This window comes from Mustela nigripes, chromosome 13 (assembly GCF_022355385.1).
Source record: "Mustela nigripes isolate SB6536 chromosome 13, MUSNIG.SB6536, whole genome shotgun sequence".
NCBI classification, from domain to species: domain Eukaryota; kingdom Metazoa; phylum Chordata; class Mammalia; order Carnivora; family Mustelidae; genus Mustela; species Mustela nigripes.
In genome coordinates, this window is record NC_081569.1 from 62915521 (window position 1) to 62941779 (window position 26259).

General features: G+C 36.4%; 1 protein-coding gene across 2 annotated transcripts in view; it reads left to right on the forward strand.

Moving 5' to 3' along the window:
* GOLM2 (golgi membrane protein 2) overlaps positions 1-26259 on the forward strand; it is a 105231-nt gene that overhangs the window by 58166 nt on the left and 20806 nt on the right. For both annotated transcript variants that reach the window (XM_059372715.1, XM_059372716.1), the window contains exons 7-8: positions 3184-3282; positions 5318-5488. In XM_059372715.1, coding sequence (XP_059228698.1) covers positions 3184-3282; positions 5318-5488 — 270 coding nt within the window. The remainder of the gene's footprint in view (positions 1-3183; positions 3283-5317; positions 5489-26259) is intronic.

Sequence of the window (26259 nt, forward strand, 5' to 3'; positions counted from 1 at the left end):
TTCTCACTAGTCATAGTCACTGGATTGTGATGCCCTGTAAGACAAAAACTGGAAGGTTTGAACATTTTTGAGGTTGTAGCCCTGTTGTTGGAAAAAGGAAATGCGGACAGTTCTATTTTGGCTCTCAGAGTAGGGACTGCAACTGAGGTCCAAGAGAGATGTGAAGGAGGATTAACCCTAAACTTTCTATCATCTTTTATAAGCATCTCAGTGATTTTCTCCAGAAATGCTACTTTGAATTTTTCAATCAAATGAAATGTATATCTTCTGTCATGAGTTTCACTTTCCTCATCTGTGAAAGGCATATTTATCTCACATAGATTTGAAAACTGTTGTCTTAAATATTTTTGTCCATATTTAAAAAAGTCTGGGGTGTGAGAGTGACATGAGATTAGTGCCTGCTTTATACCAAACAGTCAGAAAATAGGAGCTACTGTTATTATTAGTAGTACATTATTGCCTCCTTTGGAATTACCAAATATAGTCCCAGCCATCAGCCCCCCATCCCTCTAACCAATTCTTCCTAATGTTTTAACTGTTATGTCTCTAATATAGATCCTTCTTTCTTCTCTGACCTCCTTTCTAACACTTCTCCCTCACTCCTTTCTTTGCAGTTCCTCAGATATGCTATGCATCTCCTGTCTCAAGGCCTTTGTGTGTACTTGATGGTCTTTGCCTGAATGCTTTCCCTCCATGTTGGTTCAAACATGATTTAAAGTGATTTAGGGACGCCTGGGTGGCTCAGTTGGTTAGGCAGCTGCCTGCGGCTCAGGTCATGATCCCAGCGTCCTGGGATCGAGTCCCACATCGGGCTCCTTGCTTGGCAGGGAGCCTGCTTCTCCCTCTGCCTCTGCCTGCCATTCTGTCTGTCTGTGCTCGCTCTCTCTCCCTCTCTCTCTGACAAATAAATAAATTTAAAAAAAAAAAGTGATTTAAACACTCTGCTTAAATGTCTCTTCTTTGAAAATGGCTCCCCTGACCAAGCTATATAAAGTAGAATCTTCCACCACTCCCTGTCATATCTCTATCTTACTTTATACATAGCAGTTTTCACTCTGACATTTATATTTTATACATATTCTTATTTACTTATTATCTACCCAACAAGAATGTAAGCTTCATAGGGATAGTAACTTGGTCTATTTTGTTCACTGTTGAATCTCCAGCTTTTTATAACAGTGTCTAGCATATAATAGATACTTAATAGATATTGTTGAGTGATTGAATTTTCATACAGATAGCTCTCCTTTATAAAAAATATAAAAGGCAGAACCCGAGTAGTAGGGTAAATACTCTGTGCTACAATTTTATTTCCTGTGTTTTGTCTTTATCAAACTAGGCTTTGTCATTTTATCTTTGGTACTTTTCTTTACTAATGGCTTTATCAATGATATATCTTTTAGTAGCCTAGTTATTAATATTATCTGATGGCAGCATGGTATTTTCTGTTGATTTATCTACTTTCCCCTGGCTCTTAATGGTCCTCAATGGAGAGGACCAGGGTAAAATACATAGAAAGTTAGAAATGCTTTGATATAAATTATTGTTTGTCTTGCCCTACTGCTTAGTACTTCCCTGAGAATTTACTCTATCGTGTAGATGTAAAAAGGCATAACACAAAATTGTTTATAATGACAAACTGAAAGTTATATGTGTTATACGGAGGGTTAATTCATTAAATTTATTATATCCATAAAGTATGGTATGTAGTTGTTAAAAAATGATAATGTTGAACTGTATTTATTAACATACAAATATATTTATGATTTTTAAATGAAAAAATCAGAAAAAAACAAGAAAGCAAGTATAATATCTCATTTTTGTGGAATAAACATTAGATACATGTATATAGAAAAAGAATTTGAAGAACTCTGTAGAAATTGGAGAGTGAGATTAGCACTGTCACTTATCTTCAAGCCCACTAGTAGTTTTCTAGGTCATCATTTGTTCAGACCCTTGGGAGAAGCCTCTAACTGTCATATCCTAGGTCATAATCTCAGGGTCATGAGATTGAGTCCCATGTCTGGCTCTGTGCTGAGCAGGGAACCTGCTTAAGACTCTCTCTCCCTCCTCCAAAAAAAGAGAGAAAGAAAGAATTCATCAGGTGTGTTATATTAGCAAACAACCCCCAATTGCAGTCACTTTATTTATTTATTGTTCATTTTACAGTCTGATATAGGTTGGATGATTATCTTGTAGCTGTCCTCCCAAGTAGTGTCTCTTTCATTATTTGATAACATTTATCTTCTCATGTAGCATCCTGAGTTGCAGCAGAAAAGGGAGAGAGGTTGTGGGTGATTTGCACAGATTTTATTGCCATACCTGGAAGTGGCACATTCAGTTTGCTTATGTCCTCAAATCAGAACCTAGTCGTATGGTCCTTAACTGTAAGGATGGCTGATTTTCCTCTGATGAGATAAGAACACATTATCTCTGCCACCAAAGTTTTAGAAGAATAAAATTTGCCACTAATCTATCTTACAGATGGGTTCTCTGTTTTTTTCTTCTTACCTGTTTCCGCTCTCTCTAGTTTCTTTGTTCTCTTGTTTCTATCTTGTTAAGCTGCCCAGGGAAACTGTAGCGTTAGTGGCAGTGAGTGGAAAATGATTTTTCATTATTGCCTTCATTTCTTAAGGGAGAATAAGGTCCCCACTAGAAGATGTACATCTTTCTTAGTAAAGCTCTTTGTACAAAATATAAATTTTCCCTCTTCAAAAATAAAATGCATTGTTCCATCAGTCATATTTAATTTTTATTTAAAATCTGAGCAACTTAGAGTAGCATATTCTCATTGCTTTACCTAATCTTTAAATGTCGATTTTTATTTGTACTATCAATAGAAAAAGATCTTGCTGTATCTGAAGAGATTCATTTGTTTTTTCATTCATCAAATCTTAGTTGAGCTTTTGTTATGTGCCATTTATTCTGGGTGATGGGGATATAGTGGTGTCCAAAACATATGAGTTCCATCTATTTTATATCCTGGTCAGATTTATTGGTCACCAAAATCTGTGATGGATAGTACAGTGTTTCACTTAATTAAGTTAATTAGTTAATATATCAACTATAAAGATTATAAAATTAAAATAAGCATCATAGGATTAGTGCAGTGCAAATAGATTCATGGTGGTTGGTTTTTGGAAATCATATTGTCAGGAATAATATGGATATCTTTTCTTTTAGCTCTAAGGAAACCCTCTATTTCTGTTTCTCAATATGAAAGTCATCAAGCAATCTCCCATATTCCAACTGGACAACCTCTCTCCCCAAATATGGCTCCAGGTATGAAGTCATATTCTTAAAATTCCATTTGAAAACCAATTTACTGGTCGAGTGTTGTTAGATAGTGAATAAAACATGTCATTTAGTAACATGGTGAAGTAGCATTCATTCTAGTTAATGTTACATATTTCCCAGTGATTGATCAAAATTCAGGAATAAATAATCCTTTAAAAGTACACTTTGTCTGAAGTGTTCTGAAGAGCAGAAGAATTATTTGTTCTGCCTGTCTGGACTATGTTCCCTTTCATCTCTGCCAGTCTGTTTGTGTTTACCCTTTTCAAAATGTGTTGAAATTTATCTCACAGAGTCCTTCTATTAACAACTACATCCATCTGTATTCAACTCCCTACTCCTTACTTATAAATGTATTTGTCTTCTACTGAATATGTATTTCATTTTATAGAAATGTTCCTCTAAAATGAGAATTGATATGATTAAAATTAATTATAGTAAGGATCTAAATCAGGGCTTTGATGAGGAAGAAAGGGAGTGGGGGAAAGGAAAGTTTTATCCAGGAGTTAACTAATAAAGAATCAAAAGTTAGCATGGGGGCCTGGCAGGTTCAGTCGGTAGAGCCTGTGACTCTTGATCTCTGGGGTTTATGAGTTTGAGCCCCAGATTGGGTGTAAAGATTACTTAATAAAACCTTTATGGGGTACCTGGGTGGCACAGTCCACTAAGTGTCTGCCTTTGGCTCGGTCATGATTCTAGGGTCCTAGGATCCAGTCCCACATTAGACTTCCTGCTTAGAGGGGAGCCTGCTTCTCCCTCTCCCTCTGCCTGCTGCTCCCCCTGCTTGTGCTCTTTTTCTCTCCGTCAAATAAATAAAATCTTTAAAAAATATTTAAACAATCTTTAAAAAGAAAGAAAGAAAGAATCAAGATTTAATACTGGCTAACTCAGTCTGTAGAGTCTATGACTCTTGATCTTGGGCTCCTGAGTTTCAGCCCCACATTGGGTGTAGAGATTACTTAAAAATATGAACTGGAAAAAAAAATTAACAGTTCTGAGTTACTGTGTAGATGAAAATGACTTAGAGATGGGATGCCTGGGTGGCTCAGTTGGTTAAGCATCTTCCTTTAGCTCTAGTCATGATTCCAGGGTCCTGGGATCAAGTCCCACATTGTGTTCCTTGCTCAGTGGAGAACCTGCTTCTCTCTCTCCCTCTCCTTCCTCTCCCCTGCTTGTGCACGCACACCGTCTCTCTCCCCCACCCCCAGCAAATAAATAAATAAACGCTTTAAGAAAGAAAAGAAAATGACTTAGAGACCAGAGATTTCTGATAGCAATACAGAGTTTGAAGGGAGAAGAAGATACAGGTCTTTTTTTCCCCAATTTTTAAAAAGATTTTATTTTTTTATTTGACAGAGACATAGTGAGAGAGGGAACACAAGCAGGGAAGTGGGAAAGGGAGAAGCAGGCTTATTGCTGAGCAGGGAGCTCAATCCTAGAACCCTGGGGTCATGACCTGAGTCGAAGGCAGATGCTTAACGACTAGGCAACCCAGGTGCCCCAAAGATACAAGTCTTTTTTTTTTCTTTTTTAAAGATTTTATTTATTTATTTGACAGAGAGATAGAGAGAGCACAAGTAGGTGGGGAGGAAGGCAGAGGGAGAGGGAGAAGCAGGCTTTCTGCTGAACAGAGAGCCTGACATGGGTCTCAATCCCAGGACCCTGGGATCATGACCTAAGCCCAAAACAGATGCTCAACCAACTGAACCACCCAGGCACCCCCAAAGAAACAGGTCTTTAATCCCATTAAAATCTTTGGGTTTCTATTATATATCTCTCTGTTGGATATGTCTATAAAATCAGTACCAGAGATACTTAGCTAGGAATGATTAGTCAACTTCTCATAGCTAAAATCACATTAGCTGTCAGATTTGATTAAAGAAGTTAGAATAAAGTCCCCCTCCCCCCAAAAACCCTGCCTGAGTATGCAGTTTCAAACAACAGTTGTCTTACCTTTTCTAAAGCAGGTCTTGTGAAATTCCTCAGCAAAATATGACTTTGGTTTGATGTTTTTATGCTATAGATTCTCATGGACATCACAATGGAAATGCTGGAACTTCAAAACAGAACCCTTCCAACCCTCTTCAGCGTTTAATTCCAGGCCCGAACTTGGAGAGTGTACCCAGAATTCAAGCAGATATACTAAAGCAGGCTACCAAGGATAGAGTCGGTGATTTCCATAAGTTGAAGCAAAGTAAGAATCAGTTGATGAATGTTATGCTGAAAAGATTTAAATATAGTATGTTTACAAGGATTAGTTAAGATCTTCATTATTATAGTCTCTAATGAGTGTGAAGTTATATGCATATAGAGAGAAGGTGTGATGGTGGTGAAATTAAAAGGAAAGCAAGTTTTAAATGGATAGACATATATTAAAGAAAACTTTAAAAAGCTTCTCTTGTTTTCCATTATTAAATAATGAACTTCAGGTGAGTTGAATTTTTAAAAAATGCTGTTCTTATGACTATAAAATTTTTTGGAGAAGTGAAAAAAGATATGTTTTGTTAGGCTAATGAATGAAAACTTTGCTTAGGAGGAGAAGATAAGTAGTTTTGATAAACGGATTCTGGGAGATATGCAGATCTGGGGAGACAGCCATAGTAGAAGGCTCAATGGTGCTCTCTTTTCTCTTCCCTCCAGTTGCAATTTGCTTCATTTAAGTGTTAGGAGAGAAGTGAAAGGAATTGAACAAATTTGTAGTACCATGTAATGACTTATCACTGCTTAATTGTTTCAGGGGTATCAACTTTAATAAGTGGACAGTAGCTGTTAATCTGCGTAACTCTCTAATTGGCAGGTTCTTAGGAAGTGCGAGAAATTCCAATAGCAAAGTTTGAACAGGACATATCTCTTAGGTCAGTTCCTTAAACTATACTTTTCACTACTTTTGCTTTATAAAGCTTTTTCCCTTCACCTTCTGAACTTCAAAGCTGCAATTGGCCTTTGTTGGCTTTTTATGATGGCTTCTATGGCAACAACTGTTTAGAGCAGTGTTTAGGCAGGTACTTCTGCACAGGTTCCTTGTACAGTGAGGACTGCATAGTGTTATATTTTTTAATCTATTCAACATTTTTATTGGTCTTTTGACAGTTGTTCATATTTCTTCATCTATATGAATATATAGTTTGCATATATTGTTTCCTCGGTCTTCGTTTTTTTTTCCCCCCTAGTGATAGTTTTTATTTATTTATTTATTTATTTATTTATTTATTTATTTATTATGTACACTGGGTGTTATACTTTGCATACGTTTAACTCACTTTCTCCTTCCATGATATTTTAAAGTGTATCCAGGTAGACTGAATGAAGTATCATCTGAAAAACATTTTTTTAAAAAAGACTTGCTTATTTTATTTTTGGACACATGTCAGAAAGAGAGATTGAGAGAGAACGAGTGGAGGGAGAGGGGCAGAGGGAGAAGCAGACACCCACTGAGCAGGGAACCCAATGCAGAACTCGATTCCAGGACCCTGGGATCATGACCTAAGCCAAAGATTGTTGCTTAACTAACTGTGCCACTCAGGCACCCTGAATTTTTATTAAACAAATGTGGCTAATTTTTTTGAAGATTTTATTTGCAGGTAGTCTCTACATCCAGCCTAGGTCTCAAACTCAAAACCCTAAAATCAAGAGTTGCATGTTTTTCTGACAGAGCCAGCCAGGTGCCCCTAACGTTTAAATTCAATGAAGGGTGCTTGAGTGGCTCAGTTGGTTAAGCATCGGACTGTTGATTTCTGCTTGGGTCATGGTCTCAGGGTCATGGGATTGAGGCATGACCCTCTGAAATAAATAAGTCTTTAAAAAAAATACACTGAAAATATTTTCCTCTAAGTCTTGTTGAGGAATTGGCCTGAAAACTTGTATCTGAACAGAAAGAGATAGCGTAAAACAAAATACCTTTATTCAATATCTTAATTCATTTAAGACTTTATTCTAAGCTTATAGTTCATCCTGAAAAACTTTTTATTTTTCCCATATCTGTATTTTTTTTTTTACTGATCTTTGAATAAAGAATGTGATTGGAAAATAATTGCCAGGAAATTATTATTTTCTACAACTTACTTAAAAGAGCCTGTTGAGTTTTAAAGTCTTATTCCAAATTCTTTTCATTGTATATATAGAGTTGAAATCAGTGGGAGCACTGTTTTGTGCTTTACATTAGCATTATCTTTACTTACATTTTAACCTATCAAATAGTTACACAGTTGTCATATTAAATAGATACATACATATACACACATGTATAGGCGCATATATTCCATTGTGCTTAAGCAATAATAAAAGTTCATTTAGCTTAACTCTTTTTTATTGACTATACAAATTATTTCATATTTTCTCATGTTAGTTGTCATGGCTGTGAATATCTTATCTTCAGATTATTTCCTGCTTCTCCTACTTTGAGGGTGTTCCTTTAAAAGTAGTCCCCAAACTGAAATTCCTAGGTCAAAATATCTGACAACCTTCTTTATAGTTCCAGTTACATATTGTCTGTCAGATTGTTCTCCAGAACAGTTTCACTATGTCACTAGAGATTTTAAACTTACTTATTTCCCTGTGGCCTGACCACATTTGGTTTTTAACTCTTTTATGAGACATTTAGAATATAATGATTCCTTAAAAATGTTTTAATAAACATTTACTTCCTAGTAGCTTCTCCATTTTCATGTGAGGAATTTTACTGTAATTATTTCTTGGTATATAATCCATGTATCAGTTTGACCACTTAGCCTGATAACTTTAGATATTGATCCTATATCTTTGTGTCAAATCTTTATATGTAATTTCAGATATTAACCTTTTAAAAATTACCTTTGCCACAGTTTTACTCTTCATTGCCTTTCCTGATATGAGAATTTATTTTATTTTATCATGCAAGAATTTTTTTAATTAAAAATAATTTTTAAACTGTGGCAGAATGCACATAAAATTTACCAAAGTGTACATTTTGTGGCATTTAGTACATTCATAATGTTGGGCGATCATCACAATTATCTAGTTCTAGAACATTTTCATCACCGCAAAAGAAAAACCTGTATCCATTAAGCAGTCACTCCTGGTTCTCTCCTACCCACAGTCCCTGGGAAAGATTAATCTGCTTTCTGACCTGAGGGGTTCACCTATTCTGAATCTTTCATATAAATGGAATCATAATATGTGACCTTTTGTGTCTGGCTACTTATACTTACCATGATGTTTTCAAGATTCAGCCTGTTATACCATGTATCAGTATTTTATTTTTTATGGCTAAATTACATTCAGTTGTATGAATACCTTTTGTTTATCCATTTATCTGAATTTCAGTTGTTTCCACTTTTGGCTATTATGAATAGTGCTGTATGAACATTGATTTGCAAGTTCTTGTTGAACACTTGTTTTTTTGATTCTTTTAAGTGTATATGTAGATATTGAATTGCTGGGCTATATGGTAATTCTATGTTTAGCTTTATGAAGGAACTGCCAAACTATTTTCCACAGTAGCTGTATCATTTTACAGTCCTACCAGCATGTAAGACAGTTATTTCTCCACATCCCTGCCAAAACTTAGTACTTTCTGGGGTTCGTTGTTTTATTTTTCACTGTTGTCATCCTAGTGGATGTGAAGTGGTATCGCACTGTGATTTTCTTTTCTTTTCTTTTTTTAAAGATTTTGTTTTCAAGTAATCTCTGCATCCACTGTGAGGCTCAAACTTACAACACTGAGATCAAGAGTCTTATGTTCCACTGTCTGAGACAGACAAGTGCCCCTCATTGTGATTTCCATTTGCATATCCCTAATGACTAAGGAAATTGAGTATCTTTTCATGTACTCATTGGTCATTTGTATAAATCTTTTTGGGAAAATGTCTATTCAAGTCCTTTGCCCACTTTTTTTGTTTTGTTTTGTTTGACAGACAGAGATCACAAGTAGGCAGAGAGGCAGGCAGAGAGAGAGGAAGGGAAGTAGGCTCCCTGCTGAGCAGAGAGCCCGATTCGGGCCTCGATCCCAGGACCCCGGGATCATGACCTGAGCCGAAGGCAGAGGCTTTAACCCACGAGCCACCCAGGCGCCCCTTTGCCCACTTTTAAATTGGGTTGCTTGTCTTTGTTGAGTTTTGAGCATTCCCTTTTTTTAATTTCTAATTTTTTAAAAGACTTTTAAAATTTATTTATTGGACAGAGACAGTGAGAGAGGGAGCACAAGCAGGGGGAGTGGGAGAGGGAGAAGTAGGCTTTCTGCTAAGCAGGGCTTGATCCCAGGACCTCAGGATCATGACCTGAGCTGAAGGCAGACATCTAATGACAGCCACCCAGGGGCTCCTTGAGCATTCTTTTCTATATTCTGATACTAGACCCTCATCAGATACATGATTTACAGTTATTTTTGCCCATTCAGTGGGTGGTCTTTTCACTCTTTGGTAGTGTCCCTTGATGCACAAAGTTTTTAATTTTGATGAAGTCCAAATTATCCCTTGTTTTGTTATTCATGGTTTTGGTGTCCTATCTAAGCTTTGCCTAATCAAAGCTTATCAAGATTTCCCCCATGTTTTCTTCTAAAAGCTTTATAGTTTTGTCCTTTATATACAGGTTTTGATCTATTTCTTATATTATTTTTAATCTAAGTTTTATATATGATATGAGGTAAAGATCCAGCTTCATTATTCTGTATGCAGGTATTCGTTGTCCCATACTATTTGCTGAAGAGACTTTTTTTTCTCCATTGAACACTTGTGGCATCCTTGTTCAAAGTTAATGTATGAGTTTATTCTGGACTCTCACTTCTGTTCCCCAGATGCCACTACCACACTGTTTTGTAACTTCGTGTTGTTTTGAAATCAGGAAGTATGAGTCCTCCAACTTTGTTCTTTATAAAATTATTTTGGTGATTTGGGATCTCTTACAATTCCATATGACTCTTAGGATCTGCTTGTCTACTACTAAAAAGGCAGTCGGCATTTTTTTTTTTTTAAATTAGCATAAGCTCTATACCCAATGTGGGACTTGAACTCATGAACCTGAGATTGAAAGTCACATGCTCTACTGACTGAGCCATCCAGGTGCCCCAAGACAATTGCTGAATCTGTAGATTAAATTGAGGAATATTGGCATCTGAACAATCATAAGTTTCCAGTACATGAAAATGGGTGTCTTTCCATTAATTAAAAGTATCTTTAATTTCTTTCAGCAATGTTTTATAGTTTTAAGAGTACAAGTCTTTTGCCTCCTTGGTTTATTCTTAAGCATTTTATTCTTTTTGATGTTATTGTAAATTTAGTTCTTTTTCCTTTTCAAATTACTCGTTGATAATGCACAGAAAGATGACTTTTTTCCCTTGGCTTTTGAGGTTTTAATTTTTATGCAAATTTCTAGAAATATGTAATATTTGGTTTCATCTTAAAAATTTAGAATGTGGTATTTTATTTTTATTATTGTAGCAATATAGCTCTGGATCAGTGTTTTTATATATATTATATGTAATTATACCTACATCATAAACGTGTGTGCATGTATATATACACACACACAAAGTCAGTACTTTAAATAGGATTTAAAATTTTTGTGCCTATTTTCTATCAACTGCTTTTGTTTTCTTTAGTTTGTTTTTTCTGTTTTGCCCTCCTTTGCCCATTTTTCCCATCACAACTTCCACCTCTGGCAACTACTTATCTGCCCACTCTTATCTATAAACTTGGGTTTTTTCCTTTTTAAAAAATTTATAAGAGGGGTGCCTGGGTGACTCAGTGGGTTGAGCCTCTGCCTTCGGTTCGGGTCATGATCTCAGGGTCCTGGGATCGAGCCCCGCATCGGGCTTTCTGCTCAGCAGGGGGCCTGCTTCCTCCTCTCTCTCTGCCTGCTTGTGATCTCTCTCTCTCTCTGTTAAATGAATAATGAATAAAATCTAAAAAAAAATTATAAGAGAAATCATGTGGTATTTGTCTTTCTCTGACTTATTTCACTTAATATAATGCCCTTGGGTTACATCCTTATTGTCCCAAATGGCAAACTTTCCTTCTTTTTTATGGTTGAATAATATTCCATTGGATATCCATTTATCCATTGATAGACACTTAGATTGTTTCCAGCTCTCCCTTTAAAAAAAAAAAAAATTTAGTGGAGAGAGAGTGAATGTGCGTAAGTGGGGGAGGAGCAGAGGGATAAGCAGATTCCCCACTGAGCGCAGAGCCCAGCATGTGGCTCAGTCTCACAACCCTCTCATCATGACCTGAGCTGAAATCAAGAGTTGGACATTAATGCACTCAGCCACCCAGGCACCCCTCCATCTGTTGAGTATTATAAATAATGCTGCAGTGAACATGGGGGTGCATATATCTTTTTGAATTAGTGCTTTTGTTTTATTTAGATAAATACCCAAAGTAAAATTGCTGCATCATATGATAGTTGTAGTTTCAATTTTTTTTTTGAGATTTTATTTACTTATTGACAGAGAGAGATCACAAGTAGGTGGATAGGCAGGTGGTGGGTGTGGGGTGGGAACAGTCTCCCTGCTCAGCAGAGAGCCCAATGCACCGGGCTCAATCCCAGGATTCTGAGATCATGACCTGAGCTGAAGGCAGAGGCTTAACCCACTGATCCACCCAGGCACTCCTAGTTTTATTTTTCTGAGGAACTTTCATACTGTTTTCCATGGTGGCTATACCAATTTACATTTCTACCAACAGTGCTCAAAGATTCTCCTTTCTCCACACTTCTCCAGTTATGGCTGATTTTTGTTTATTGATCTAATATCCTGCCCCTTAGCTGAATTTAATACATTAGGTTTTTATTTGTATATATTCAGGTATATCTATCTTGACTTTTATGAGAACCTTCATTTCTTTTAATCATCTATTCTTTATCTGGGCATAATGTACTCTACTCAGTCCAGGTTGTTGTCTCTGCTTCTGACCAACTGATGATAGATCTGAGGTTCCAACAACCCCTCCCGTAAGTGTGATTAATTTGGTAAAGTGACTCACAGAACTCAGAAACATTTTATTTCCTAGATTACAGGCTTATTATGAAAGGATAGAACTCTGGAATAGCCAGACAGAAGAGACATATTGGAAGGTATGGAGACAAGGTAGAGTTTGGCTTTCCTCATTTAGAAAATTCCAAATGTTTTAGGAGCTCTCTGCCAGAAAAGGGATGAAGACAAATACATATTTCTTAGCATAAATCAGAATATCACATATGGATTTGAAAACTGCTTTATAATAATTTGAACTTAGAAACTTTAAAAAAAAATCTAATTTTTTCTCTATTCTTCCAGAATAATTTCACTAAATAGTCCTCAGTAACCTTACTGTAGGGGTACCCAGGTGGCTCAGTCACTTAAGCATCTGACTCTTGATTTTGGCTCAAGTCATGATCTCGGGGTTGTGATATATAGCTGCGGGTAGGGGCTTTGTGCGAATATAGAGTCTGCTTGGGATTTTCTCTCTCCTTCTGCCTCTTCCACCCCCTCCCTCTCTGAAAAAATTTAAAAGAAACAAACAAAAAAAGAAATTGTATTATTTGCTATCTTTAGTCTTTACATCTAAGCCTCCATTTATTCATGCTTTATTGTAGTCTTATGCTTTTCTTTGAATAAATATCTGACTTCCCAAGTTATACTGATGTCCGAATATTTAACTGTTTTCCCTCATTATTTAAAAATGGGATTGTTTTTATGTTTTTAAATTGTACATAATTTACTTTTTGGTATTTCTCATTTCTCACACCTTTAAATTGCTTATTCAATATGTCCAATAAATTCTTTTTATAAAGATTTTGAGAGATATATTATCATGTTAGTTGTGAAAGTGATTTTATTAAATATTTTTCAGAGAGTAAACACTATTTAGTCATAAAGGAAAATACTTTTTAAATATAGTTTTTGCCTTATAGTTTTCTTTCTTTTATTTTTCTACCTTGTAACTTTCTTCTTTACTTTTATCCTTCTCAAAATCATATTTGCCTAAAAAATTTCAAAATAATAGAAAAATGATTTGAAATAAACTTCTAAGATACAAGGAACATGTGGAGATGACCTAATGCCCTATTACACGAAGTATATAGATCAGTGATTAAGAGCATCCATATCACCTGTTAGGATTTCAGATCTTACCCTAGACCTTATTTATTTATTTATTTGTTTGTTTATTAAAGATTTTATTTATTTATTTGACAGACAGAGATCACAAGTAGGCAGAGAGGCAGGCAGAGAGAGAGGGGGAAGCAGGCTCCCTGCTGAGCAGAGAGTCCGATACAGGGCTCCATCCCAGGCCCTGGAATCATGACCTGAGCCGAAGACAGAGGCTTAACCCACTGAACACATCGAGGCGCCCCATAGACCTTATTTTTATTTACATTATAGTTTGAGACTCTTCTCTAATATATGAGTCCCTCATTTCCCAGAAAAGAAAAATGAGGTCCCAAAAGTTTAATTTGCTTAAGATAAATAGTGGAACAGTCAGAACTATTATCTAAGTCTTCAGAACTATTATCTAAGTCTTCAGGTTCACTGTTTTCTGCTTTATCACAGCTCCTCCTCTACCTTTGAAGTTTTAGAAAAATTCTTCAATATTTCCTTTTCTTGTTCTTTTTCTAAGAAGTTCCTAATCATACTTTAAAGCCATTCTCTGCTGTCACCTTTTTGGTAAAGTCCTTCTTCATATTGTTACTAATCTTGACCATGTTAATTACTCCTTTCTCATATTTTTTCAGTCTATTGAACATACGTTCACTAGTGTATTTGCCACACTATTCTGTAATAAACTGCTGTAGGGGAGGAAAAGTTTTCCTTGACCTTCTTAGGGTCTATGATCAGGTCTGAAATTTAAACTGACAAATATTAATAAGAGGAAAGCATATAAATTTATTTAATGTAAATTTTAATGATGCAGGACACTTCATAAGAAAATGAAGACCTGAGAAATGGTTAAACCTGAGTGTTTTTATGCTAGGTCAGATGAAAAGTGGAAAGTTGTAGAAAGATGTAATAAGACAAAGGGTATGAGGTAAGTGTAGTAAGCTGGGGGAAATGTAACAAGGCCTTTTTGTTCAGATTCTTCTTGGTGTTGCTGTATCTTGGATATAAAAATGTTCCTTTCCTCTAGGTCCAGGGAGGACATGAGGGTTTTATGACCTGCTTCAGGAACAGGAAGTCCTTCCTTCACATACCATTTCTCATATTCCTTCAGTTTAAAATATTTAATATGCCAAGGTATTGTATTTGGGGGTGGCATGTCCTGAATCCTGTCATTCCCCCATCTGAAACTTCAAGAAATAACATTCCAGAAACTGAGTTGATAGACTGTCCCATAACCCATTGAACCTGTCTCTGTCCTGAGTATTTCTAGGGAAACGAAAGAAAAATAACAGTTAATGATTGGAACCAGTTTTTAGCCCAGAAGACAGTCAGTTAAGAAGATTTTCTAGATGTTGGACTTGAAACATGTTCAGGTGAAATAAGGACAAGGCACTGGAACTATGACATATTTTTCTGGTTTACACTTTGAATGTCTCTGACAGTGTCATCAAGTGATCTGGTGAATTTTCTTTCTTTTTTTTTTTTTTCCCCTTTTTAAATATTTTATTTATTTGTTAGCCATAAGCAGGAGAAGTGGCAGGCAGAGGGAGAAGCACTCTCCCTGCTGAGCAAGGACCCCACTGTGGGACTCCATCCCAGGACTCTGGGATCATGACTTGAGCTGAAGGCAGACACTTAACTGACTAAGCCACTCAGGCGTCCCGATCTGGTGAATTTTTGAGGTGACACACATAGGAATGCACAAAATTTTTCTATATATGAGCTCTTGTGGTGATTTCTCTGAAGTTTACATTTAAGTTGTCCAGCTTCAGTTTGCATGGCTTTGGGAAAAGGACACTTTGAATTTTTAGTAATTCAAAATCAGAGGGTGAGGAAAAATTAGAAACTAGAAGGATTCAAGATGCCGTCTGGTTAACAAGTAGGTAACAAAATCCACCCCCCCTTTTTTTTTAAAGATTTTCTTTATTTATTTGAGAGAGAGAGTGAACAAGTATGAGCTTGGGATGGGGCAGAGGAATAGGGACAAGCAGATTCCCAGTCAAGCAGGGAGCCCAACACAGGGCTCTATCCCAGGATGCTGGGAGCATGACTTGAGTTGAAGTCAGATGCTTAACTGACTGAGCTATCCAGGTACCCTAGTAAGTAACAAAATCTTAAAGACAATGAACAGGATTAGAATTAATACCCATGAGGGTGTGCTATGGTTTTTTGTTGAAGCATCATTTTTTCCTCTATAGTCACCACCATTTCTATCAAAGTAAGACTAATCTGTTTGCAAAATAAAGCTAGTCTCATTAAAATTGATCTGATTATTTATATAAGTACAGCAACAATAGTGATTGCCCACATAGGTCTTTTGAGTTTGTTTGCTGGGACTTTTCATAAGGAATCTCAGATTCGAATTTTAAAAGCCTTTAGAGGTTAGGAAGCCAAGCCAAGGAACACCCAATAAATAAATACTAACACCTGCAGTCAACCTTAGGTTTGTGAAGCTGGTCATACTGAATTTTAAGCATCATTCTGAAGTATGACATTTAGTCAGATTCTTGGTAATATAACTAAAGTTTCCAAATATGTCCTTATACCAGGAGAACAGATTCTTACTGAAGTTTCCCAAAGAACTATATTGCATGAAAATAAGATTACTCTGTTTCTGAATTTTCTAGTGATCAGGTAGGGGGGAAAATTACTTCATCTTTATTAACAAAGGTATATTTTTACAAATTGCTTTAAGTTATAGATTGCTTAAGAGAAAAGAGAAAAAGTTTTCCTTAAATCTGAAAAGCAAAACCAGCAATGTTGGATAGTTTGTCACGAATCCTGTAACTGTTCATTTACCCGCATTCTGTATTAAAGTGGTAACTTGTTGAGGGCAGAACTGTGTCTTACTCTTTTTTATTTTCCCAGACTTCATATACATAGTAAGCATTTGTTAAATACTTACTAAACTTATTTTATCAGTTTTGGGATTTTTATTTATAGATAGTGACAATCAAAATGATAGCTTGATCATAAATTATATCAATATATAGTTATGAGAATTTCTACTTTTAATTTCTTCATTCTAAAATTCTTAGTCCTAGAACTATTATAGTCACTCTTTTTTATTTTATTTATTTTTAAAGATTTATTTATTTATTTATTTGACAGGCAGAGAGACAGAGAGAAAGGGAACACAAGCAGGGAGAGTGGGAGAGGAAGAAGGTTTTCCACCAAGCAGGGAGCCTGATGTGGTCCTCGATCCCAGGCCCCTGGGACCATGGCCTGAGCCAAAATCAAGAGTTGAATGCTTAACTGACTGAGACACCCAGGTGCTCCTGCCACTGTTTAATTTCTAATCTGTCTTATACTTATTTTATTCTTTGCTATTTGTGACTTGTCACTTTTTTTTTTAAGTTTTTAGGTTTTAAACTTTTATTTATTTATTTATTTTTTTTTTTTTTAAAGATTTTATTTATTTATTTGTCAGAGAGAGAGTGAACGAGAGCGAGCACAGGCAGACAGAATGGCAGGCAGAGTCAGAGGGAGAAGCAGGCTCCCTGCGGAGGGCAAGGAGCCCGATGTGGGACTCGATCCCAGGACCCTGGGATCATGACCTGAGCCGAAGGCAGCTGCTTAACCAACTGAGCCACCCAGGCGTCCCGGTTTTAAACTTTTAATTTTTAGTTTTAGATACTTAAATCTTCATATTTATTTTTCTTACTAATACATTTAAACTAACTTTTCTTGAATGCCTGTTAGGCAGAACCTTATGCATTTATAGCTATAATTTTTCCTGACTAGATATAGGAGGAATAATCTTAGATTTTATTCAATAATCACCACAAATTTTTTGGCACTTTAAAATTCAGTATTTTTTTGTTTTTTAGGTTAGCATATCATATTTTTATTGATATATTTTTATAAATTTAATTTTGTATTGCCACATCATTTGAAAATGGCTATGTTGGCATGTTTCATTAAATTTGGAAGATCTCTTTGGGTTGGTTTAATTTAAAGTGTAGAATATAGGCTATGTTATGACACAAAATATAGTCTAGGGGATATTTCAAAGTATCCTGGAGGCATATTCCCAGGAAGGAGTCAGATATTCTCCAAGGTAGTTAAAACTGAAAATTCATGTAAGACCTACCTATTTGCCAAGAAGGAAGGGCATATCCTGTATATTTAGATGTCTTGAATAGAAAAATCTGTTCTTTTTAAATGTCAGCTTTATCCTGAAAGTCAGAAAGACAGTTACTCAAAACAGTAGGCAATGATCACGCTGCCTTTCTTATGGTTTTTTTCTGTATAGCATGTGTCAGAGTAAGTAGCAGCAGGAGTTCATTTATTTAACCAAGGTTAATGATTCTCCTGAACAACACTGGAGAGACAAGCTAGAGTATCAGAGAGTATATGATTTATATATATATATATATATATATATATATATATGGATTTTTTAAAAAAAGATTTTATTTATTTGACAGAGATCACAAGTAGGCAGAGAGGCAGGCATAGAGAGAGGAGGAAGCAGGCTCCCTGCTGAGCAGAGAGCCTTATGTGGGGCTTGATCCCAGAACCCTGAGACCATGACCTGAGCCAAAGGCAGAGGCACAGATGCCCCTATATATATATATATATATATATATATGAATTTTTAAAAGTTTTCAACCTCTGATCCTCATGGTTTAGTGAGTTCACCTTTGATATATCCACTCTGCTCACACACGATAAACAAAAATATTAAAAAGAGGACTAAAAAGTTACAGGTAATCTCAAAACAATGCTAACATTTCGGTGGTCAAGAAACAAAAATACTAGATAATGAAAAGAACTGAATTATTGCACCTATGATGCTCCGGTCTGGAAATGTAGGTTTCTAGGAATTCAGCTTTTAAAAGCAACCAGAATAATACAGGAGCCTCACTTGTTGCTTAAAGCCAAGACCTGGTTATTGCTCCATTTCACTTGGCCAAGGAAACAGAAAATAAAGCTATTGCTGGCTGTTATCAACAGTATCAGGTATCTGATAGTATCCACTGCTATCAGTATTTAGCAACCTGAAGGCTTACGGAGACAGGAATTTGGGGATGCAGCCTTGTAACCATGCTACATGGTCCTACCACACCATCATTGGTTTTATACTGAATTTGTGCTATCCCCAGTAGCATCATGCAATAGAAACTCTGAAATGTCATTATAAATCTCATTCTAGACTGGGGAACTGGGTAAAAATATCTTTAACCTTACCAGATAATATGAGTTGACATAGAGAAGGAAAAAGAAAAAACGTGAACAAATACCCCACCTACATGGAAAATCAGTCAGCAAACCAAAACTCTAAAATGTATGAAAATATTAATGCTAACGGACATAGCCACCATATCAACAATTGAAATGTGAAAACAATTTTATCTAATAGCCTGCTAGAAACAAAATATGTTTAAGGATGCTCAAAGAGGTAAATAAAGAGATAATTTACTAAAAAAAGAAGAGGGGTGTCTGGGTGGCTCAGTGGATTAAGGCCTCTGACTTCTGCTTGGGTCATGATCCCAGGGTCCTGGGATGGAGCCCTGCATAGGCTCTCTGTTCAGCGGGGAGCCTGCTTCCTCCTCTTTCTCTGCCTACTTGTGATCTCTGTCTGTCAAGTAAGTAAATAAAGTCCAAAAAAAAAAAAAAAAAGGAGAGAGAGAAGAGATTAAGAAAGAGGCAGAGGTAAAGCAAAATCAGATTAAAAGCCAGTTTTATGTTTTAGAAAGTCAAAATATAATCACTGCAACAAAAATCAGTCTATGAGATGCTAGACCATGAAAATAATTGACTGAAATAAGTGATTTGGAAATTTGTACTGAGATTTTTTTTTTTTTAAGGATTTTGTATTTGACAGAGAGAGGAATCACAAGCAGAGGGAGTGGGAGAGGGAGAAGCAGTGTTCCCACTGTGCAGGGACGCTGATGCAGGGCTCAATCCAGGACCCTGGGATCATGACCTGAGCCAAAGGCAGAAATTTAACCAACTGAGCCACACAGGCATCTGTGTATTGAGATATTTATCAGGAATATAGCACAGAATGGCAAAGAGGTAGATACAGAGACAAATACATGTAATATGTATATATGACAGATGTTAAGACAGAAGATATTTGTATATCTAATAAGAGTTTAAGGTAGAGAATGGAGGAAATGGTAGGTAATCAATACTTGAAAATAATTTTGAAGAATTTGAAGAGCTCAGAACTTTTGCAGTTGAATAAGGACATGCATGTGTTCTCAGAACAAATGTGCCTACTGAGTGTCAAGTAGGATAATGAAGAAAATCTTTGCTTTTAGGCACTGTAGGGAAACTTCAGAGTATCCAAAAATAAAGGGAAAAAGTCTTAAATGATACCAGAAGATATAGATTATTTCCAAGGAATAACAGTTACATTGACAGTAGACTTTTCATAAGCAACTCAAGTGACAAAAGAAAATGGAGTAATATCTTCAGTGTGATGAGTGGAAAATAACTACCAGTGTAGAATGTACCAGCTAATGAGGACAAAGAGGATAAAATGAGGACATATTCAGTTCCATAAGACTGAGTTTACATCTCATAAACACTCAACGAAGGATAAAACCTACTCTTTAGTAAAAAGAAAATTGAAGAGTGCTAGTAATAGCTACAAAAAAAATGGGATCTCAGATTGATCAAACCTGTTGGTAAATTTATTGACTTAAAATTATTTTTGTGTTAAGACAACACAAACAGCAAATAAGGGGTGCCTGGGTGGCTCAGTAGCTTAAGCCTCTGCCTTTGGTTCAGGTCATGATCTCAGGGTCCTGGGATTGAGCCCCGCATCGGGCTCTTTGCTCAGCAGGGAGCCTGCTTTCCCCCCTCTCTCTGCCAGCCTCTCTACCTACTTGTGATCTCTCAGTCAAATAAATAAACAAACAAACAAATAAATAAATAATAAGAGAAGGTATGCAGGGGTAAAGTGAAAAGGTTCATGTCCTGCTCAGAAAGAGGATAGAAATATTGAATACTTTGTAATGTTTAAAATATGTATAAATTACGTATGTTTAAAATTTAAGGGTTAAGGTGCCTGGCTGGCACAGTTGGTAAAGCATGTGACCCTTGATCTCAGGGTCATGTGTTCAAGCCCCATGTTGGGGATGGAGCCTACCTTAAAAAATAACTAATTAAAAAAGAAAAACTTAAAAATCAAGGGTAATCACTTAAAAAAATACAATGTACCACTTCCCTCTCTCAGTGGATAGAAAAGGGAAAGGAGATAAATTAGAAAGAAGGAAGAAAATTTAAGGGCGCCTGGGTGGCTCAGTGGGTTAAGCCTCTGCCTATGGCTCAGGTCATGATCTCAGGGTCCTGGATCAAGCCCTGCATCAGACACTCTGCTCAGCGGGGAGCCTGCTCACCCACTCACCCTCCCCCCCCACCTCCCTCTGTGCCTGCTTGTGACATCTCTCTCTGTCAAATAAATAAATAAAATCTTAAAAAAAAAAAGAAAATTTAAAGAAGAAAATCCTAACAGTAAAATCAAAGAAATAAGGTCAAATATTACAAAAACTATAATAAAGATAACCAGGTTAAATTTATCAAAAGAGATCATTAAAGGATATAAAAGCAGAATCTAGCTATAAAAGGTTTACAACTAAATCTTAAATACACAGAAAATATGAAGGACTATGAAAGCTATTTCTCACTTCTTGAATATGTGTGTACAAATCTCTGCTCAAGTTCCTTGTTTTCTGTTCTTCAGAACTTGAGCAAATATTTGTACACACGTATTCATAGCAGCATTATTCACAGTAGCCAAAAGGTAAAGCAGCCCAAGTGATCATTGCTGAATGAATGGATAAACAAAATGTGGTTTATAGGTACAAAGGAATACTACTCAGCCAAAGAAAATAAGGAAATTCTGACATGTTACAACATGGATGAATCTTGAAGACATTATACTGGGTGAAATAAGCCAGTTACAGAAGGACATATACTGTTATTCTACTTATTTGAGGTGTCTAGAGTAGTCAAATATACAGAAACAGAGAATGGTAGTTGCCTGGCCCTGGGTCGGGGAGAGGATATTACTGTTTAATGAACATGGAGTTTTCATTTGGGAAAGATGAAAAAAGATCTGGACATGAATGGTAGTGGTGGTTGCACAGCAGTGTTAATGTATCTAATGCCATTGAACTGTATACTTAAAAATGGTTAAGATGGTAAGTTTTATATAATGTATGTTTTACTGTAATTTCAATAATGATACTCCTTAGTGAAAACTAAACAAAGTTGATGTAAAGTTTGGTGCATAAGCAATGAATTTTGGAACACTGAAAAAAAAATTAAATTTTAAAGAGATACCACTTAAAAAAAAGAAAAAAAAAGTATTAACAAACGACAAAATAGATTTTAAGGGAAAAAGAAAAAGGTTACTCCATAATAAGAGGAACAACTATAAAGATTTATTTATTTATTTATTTTGAGTGAGGAAGAGCACAAGCAGTGGGAAAGAGGGAGGAGGTAAAGGGAGAGGGTGAAGCATACTCCTCTCTGAGCAGGGAGTGTGACTTAAGGCTCAATCCTAGTACCCTGGGATCATGACCTAAGCCAAAGGCAGACACTTAACCAACTGAGCCACTCAAGTACCCCTGCTTTATTTTATTTTATTTTTAAAGATTTTATTTATTTATTTGACAGACAGAGATCATAAGTAGTCAGAGAGGTAGGCAGAGAGAGAGGAGGAAACAGGCTCTTCACTGAGCAGAGAGCCCCATGCGGGGCTCGATCCCCTGCAATCATGACCTAAGCCAAAGGCCGAGGTTTTAACCCACTGAGCCACCCAGGCGCCCCTAGGTGCCCCTATTTTTAAAAAGATTTTATTTATTTATTTTAGAGAGAGCGGGATGGGGGAGTGAAGCAGTGGGAGAGGAACAGGCAGGCTTCCCACTGAGTGCAGATCCCCACTTGGGGTTTGATTTCAAGACCCCAAGATCATGACCTGAATGGAAACCAAGAGTCAGCGGGCTAATCTACTGAGCCACCCAGGTGTCTCAGATCCCTACATTTAGTAGAGAGACTTTTTTAAAGTATACATAGAACAATTACAGAAATTGGCTAGATCCTAGGTCACAGAGAGTCTTGATAAATTTTAGAAATTTATATCATGAATAGTATCTTAAAATCCCTGTATTATAAACTTAAAAGTATTAGTCAAGAACTTTTTTTTGAGGGGGAATGAATAATCAGCACTTTAAAAATTGTACAATAACATAGTACCACACATATCAAAATATGAGAAATACATACAATAAATTTATGGCCTTGAAAGCAGTAAGAAAAAAGCCCTCAAAATTAAATGAGTTGAGGAGCACCTGGGTGGCTTACTTGGTTAAGCCTGCAACTCTTGGTTTCTGCTTAGGTCATGATCTCGCTATTACGGGATTGAGGCCCAAATCAGGCTCTGTGCTCAGTGCAGTCTGCTTCAGATTCTCTCTTCCTCTCCCTCACTTTCTCTCTCTTTCTGTCTCAAACAAATAAATAAAATCTTTAAAAAAAATCAAATGAGTCAAATTCATAATAGTAATAATAGTAGTAGAGGTTGAAGTAGTTATCCTGTTACTACTACTAATGATGATGATACTAATATAATAGCTAACTTTGGAGTGGTTAGTATGTGCCAGTTTTTGTTCTAAAGGTATTTGTATGTATAAACACATAACAAATCAGTGTGTAGATTTTATTCCCATTTTACAGACTGGAAGCAGACACAAAGAAGATTCATAGTACTTTTAAGATTGCTTAGCTAGGGGCACATGGGTAGCTCAGTCAGCTAAGCATCTCCCTTTGGCTCAGGTCATGGTCCCAGGGTCCTGGGATCAAGCCGCACGTCGGGGGCTCTCTACTCAGCAGGAACCTGCTTGTCCCTCTCCCTGCTGCTCCCCCTGCTTGTATTCTCTCTCTGTCAAAGAAATAAGTAAAATCTTTAAAAAGAAAAGAAAAGAAAAAAAGGATTACTTAGCTTGTAAATAGCTGAATCAGGGTTAGACCAACCCTTACCTCAAAGATAAATCTGACCTCACAGAAAGGAGAAAAAGAATAGCAGCAGAAATAGAAAGAATGTAGAAGAGAGGGAAAAAATAGTAATAGCAATCATAAGTGAAGTGGAAAAGGAAGAATAACTAGGAATAAATATAAAAACAAATTAGATAAACCTCTAGTAATACTAATGAAAAAAATAGAAAAGATAAAAATCAGTAATATTCAAAAAAAACAGAGATTAGGGACACCTGGCTGGCTAGGTCAGAGGAGTATGAGACTTGATCTCAGGGTCATGAGTTCAGGCCCCATGTTGGATGTAGAAATTACTTGAAATCTTAAAAAAACAGAGGGTATACTTCAGATCTTTAAATCACAAGAAATTTTTATCTAAAACTTGACAATAAATTTGAAAACTTAGATCAAATGGGTAATATTCTAGAAAATTAATTACCAAAATTGGCTCAAGACAATTTGAAAACCTAAATAAACTAATGACCATTAAGTAAATTGAATAATCAAATCTCATCACACCCCAAAAGAGACTAGTATGACTAATAAGAGAGTTTAGCTAGATAACTAAATTCAGGATCACTATATGAAATCAGTAATGAGATCAATAAAATGAAGTTGGTTTGTTGAAAAGACTAATGAAAATAAGACCTCTAACACAGATCAAGACAGAAAGAGATGGCACAAATTATTATCAGGAATGAAAAAGAGCATCCATATCAGCCCTATGAATAATATTAGAGGATATTTAGTGAGCTATTATTATGAATTACTACCAAAACATTGGAAAGTGTAGAAGTGGATAGTATTCTACAAAAACACCTTTGTATAAAACTGACAGAAGAAGATACAGAAAATCTGAATAGTTCCATGTTTATTTAAGATATTGAATCTGGGGGCGCCTGGGTGGCTCAGTGGGTTGGGCTGCTGCCTTTAGCTCGGGTCATGATCTCGGGGTCCTGGGATCAAGTCCTGCATCGGGCTCTCTGCTCGCCAGGGAGCCTGCTTCCTCTCTCTCTCTCTCTCTGCCTGCTTCTCTGCCTACTTGTGATCTCTCTCTGTCAAATAAATAAATAAATAAAATCTTGAAAAAAAAAAAAGATATCGAATCTGGGGCGCCTGGGTGGGTCATTTGTTTAAGTGCCCAACTCTTGGTATGGGGCTCAGGGCATGATCTTGGGGTCGTGAGATCTACCTAGGGCTCCACGCTCTGGGCTCTGCGTTCAGTGGGAATCTGCTTGTCTTCCCTCCTCTGCCCCTCCCTCGATTCTTGCACACTCATGCTCTCTCTTTAAAATAAATAAAATCTTAAAAACAAAATAGATATTGAATCTGGAGACACCTGGCTCTCTCAGTTGGTGGAACATGTGACTCTTGATCCTGGGGTTATGGGTTTGAGCCCCAAGTTGGGTGTAGAGATTACTTAAAAATAAAATCTTTTTAAAAAGATTTTACTTATTTAGGAGAGTGAGCAAGAGAGAAAAGGAGCAGGGGAAGGGAGAGGGTGAAGGAGACTCCCCACTGAGCAGAGAGCCCAGCATGGGGGTTGATCTGGAACTCTAGGATCATGACCTGAGCTGCAGGCAGATGCTTCACCCATTGAGCCACCCAGGTGCCCTTAAAAGTAAAATCTTTGAAAAGAATAGATCCTTAATCTGTAATTTAAAACCTTGCCTTAATGAAATTTTCATGCCCAAATGGTTTCATGGTTGAATTCTTCCAAATACTTAAAGGAAGAACTAAAACCAATCTATCATGAACTTTTTCAGAGAATTGAAAATGAGGTAGCACCTCTCAACTCATTTTATGAAGCCAGCGTAAGTTGGATGGCAGAACTAAGTATTTTATGAAAAAGGAAAATTACAGGACAATTCCTGCCAACATAGTACATCTAAAAATACTGAATAAAATATTAGCATATCAGATCCAGAGATAGATAAAAATATATACATGATGACCATGTTGTGTTCTCAAAATACAAGGTTATTTAATATTTGAGAAGCAGTTTATGTAATTCACCATATTTACAAAATATATGAGACAGGTCGAGTAGGTGCATCTCAATATGTGCAAAGAAAGCATTTGAAGAAATTCAACATATATTCATGATAAACAGCAAACTCTAAGCAAACTAGGAATAGACAGTAATTTCCTTAATCTGATGAAGACTATCTACAAAAATCCTATAACATCAGTTAATGGTGAACTATCAAAAATTTTCCTTTTGAAATCATGAACACCAACATAACCTCTATCATCACTTATTTTCAGCTTTTCACTGTAGGTCCTAGTAAATGATATAAAAAGAAAAAAAACAAACAGTATAGGGATTTAAAAGGAAGAGATAAAACTGGTAAGTTGATATTATTTGCAGGTATAATTTTATATGTGGAAAACAAAACAGTCTACAAACTATTAAAGTAAATAAGTATTAAATAAGCATTTATCAAAGTTATTAGAAGACTAATATAAAAATTAATTGTGTATGTCAGCAAAAAAAGTGAAATTTTTAAAAGAAAAAATTTTTTTAGATTTTTAAAAAATTTTATTTATTTGGGCACCTGGGTGGCTCAGTGGGTTAAAGCCTCTGCCTTCAGCTCAGGTCATGATCTCAGGGTCCTAGGATCGAGTCCCGCATGGGGCTCTCTGCTCAGCAGGGAGCCTGCTTCCCTCTCTCTCTGCCTGCCTCTCTGCCTGTTTGTGATCTCTCTCTCTCTGTCAAATAAATAAATAAAATCTTTTTTAAAATTTTAAAAATATTATTTATTTGACACAGAGAGAGACACAGCAAGGGAGGGAACACAAGCAGGGATAGTGGGAGAGGGGGAAGCAGCTTCCCGCCAAGGGGGGAACCTGATGTGGAGCTTGAGTCCAGGACCCTGGGATCATGACCTGAGCCAAAGACAGACGCTCAACGACTGAGCCACCCA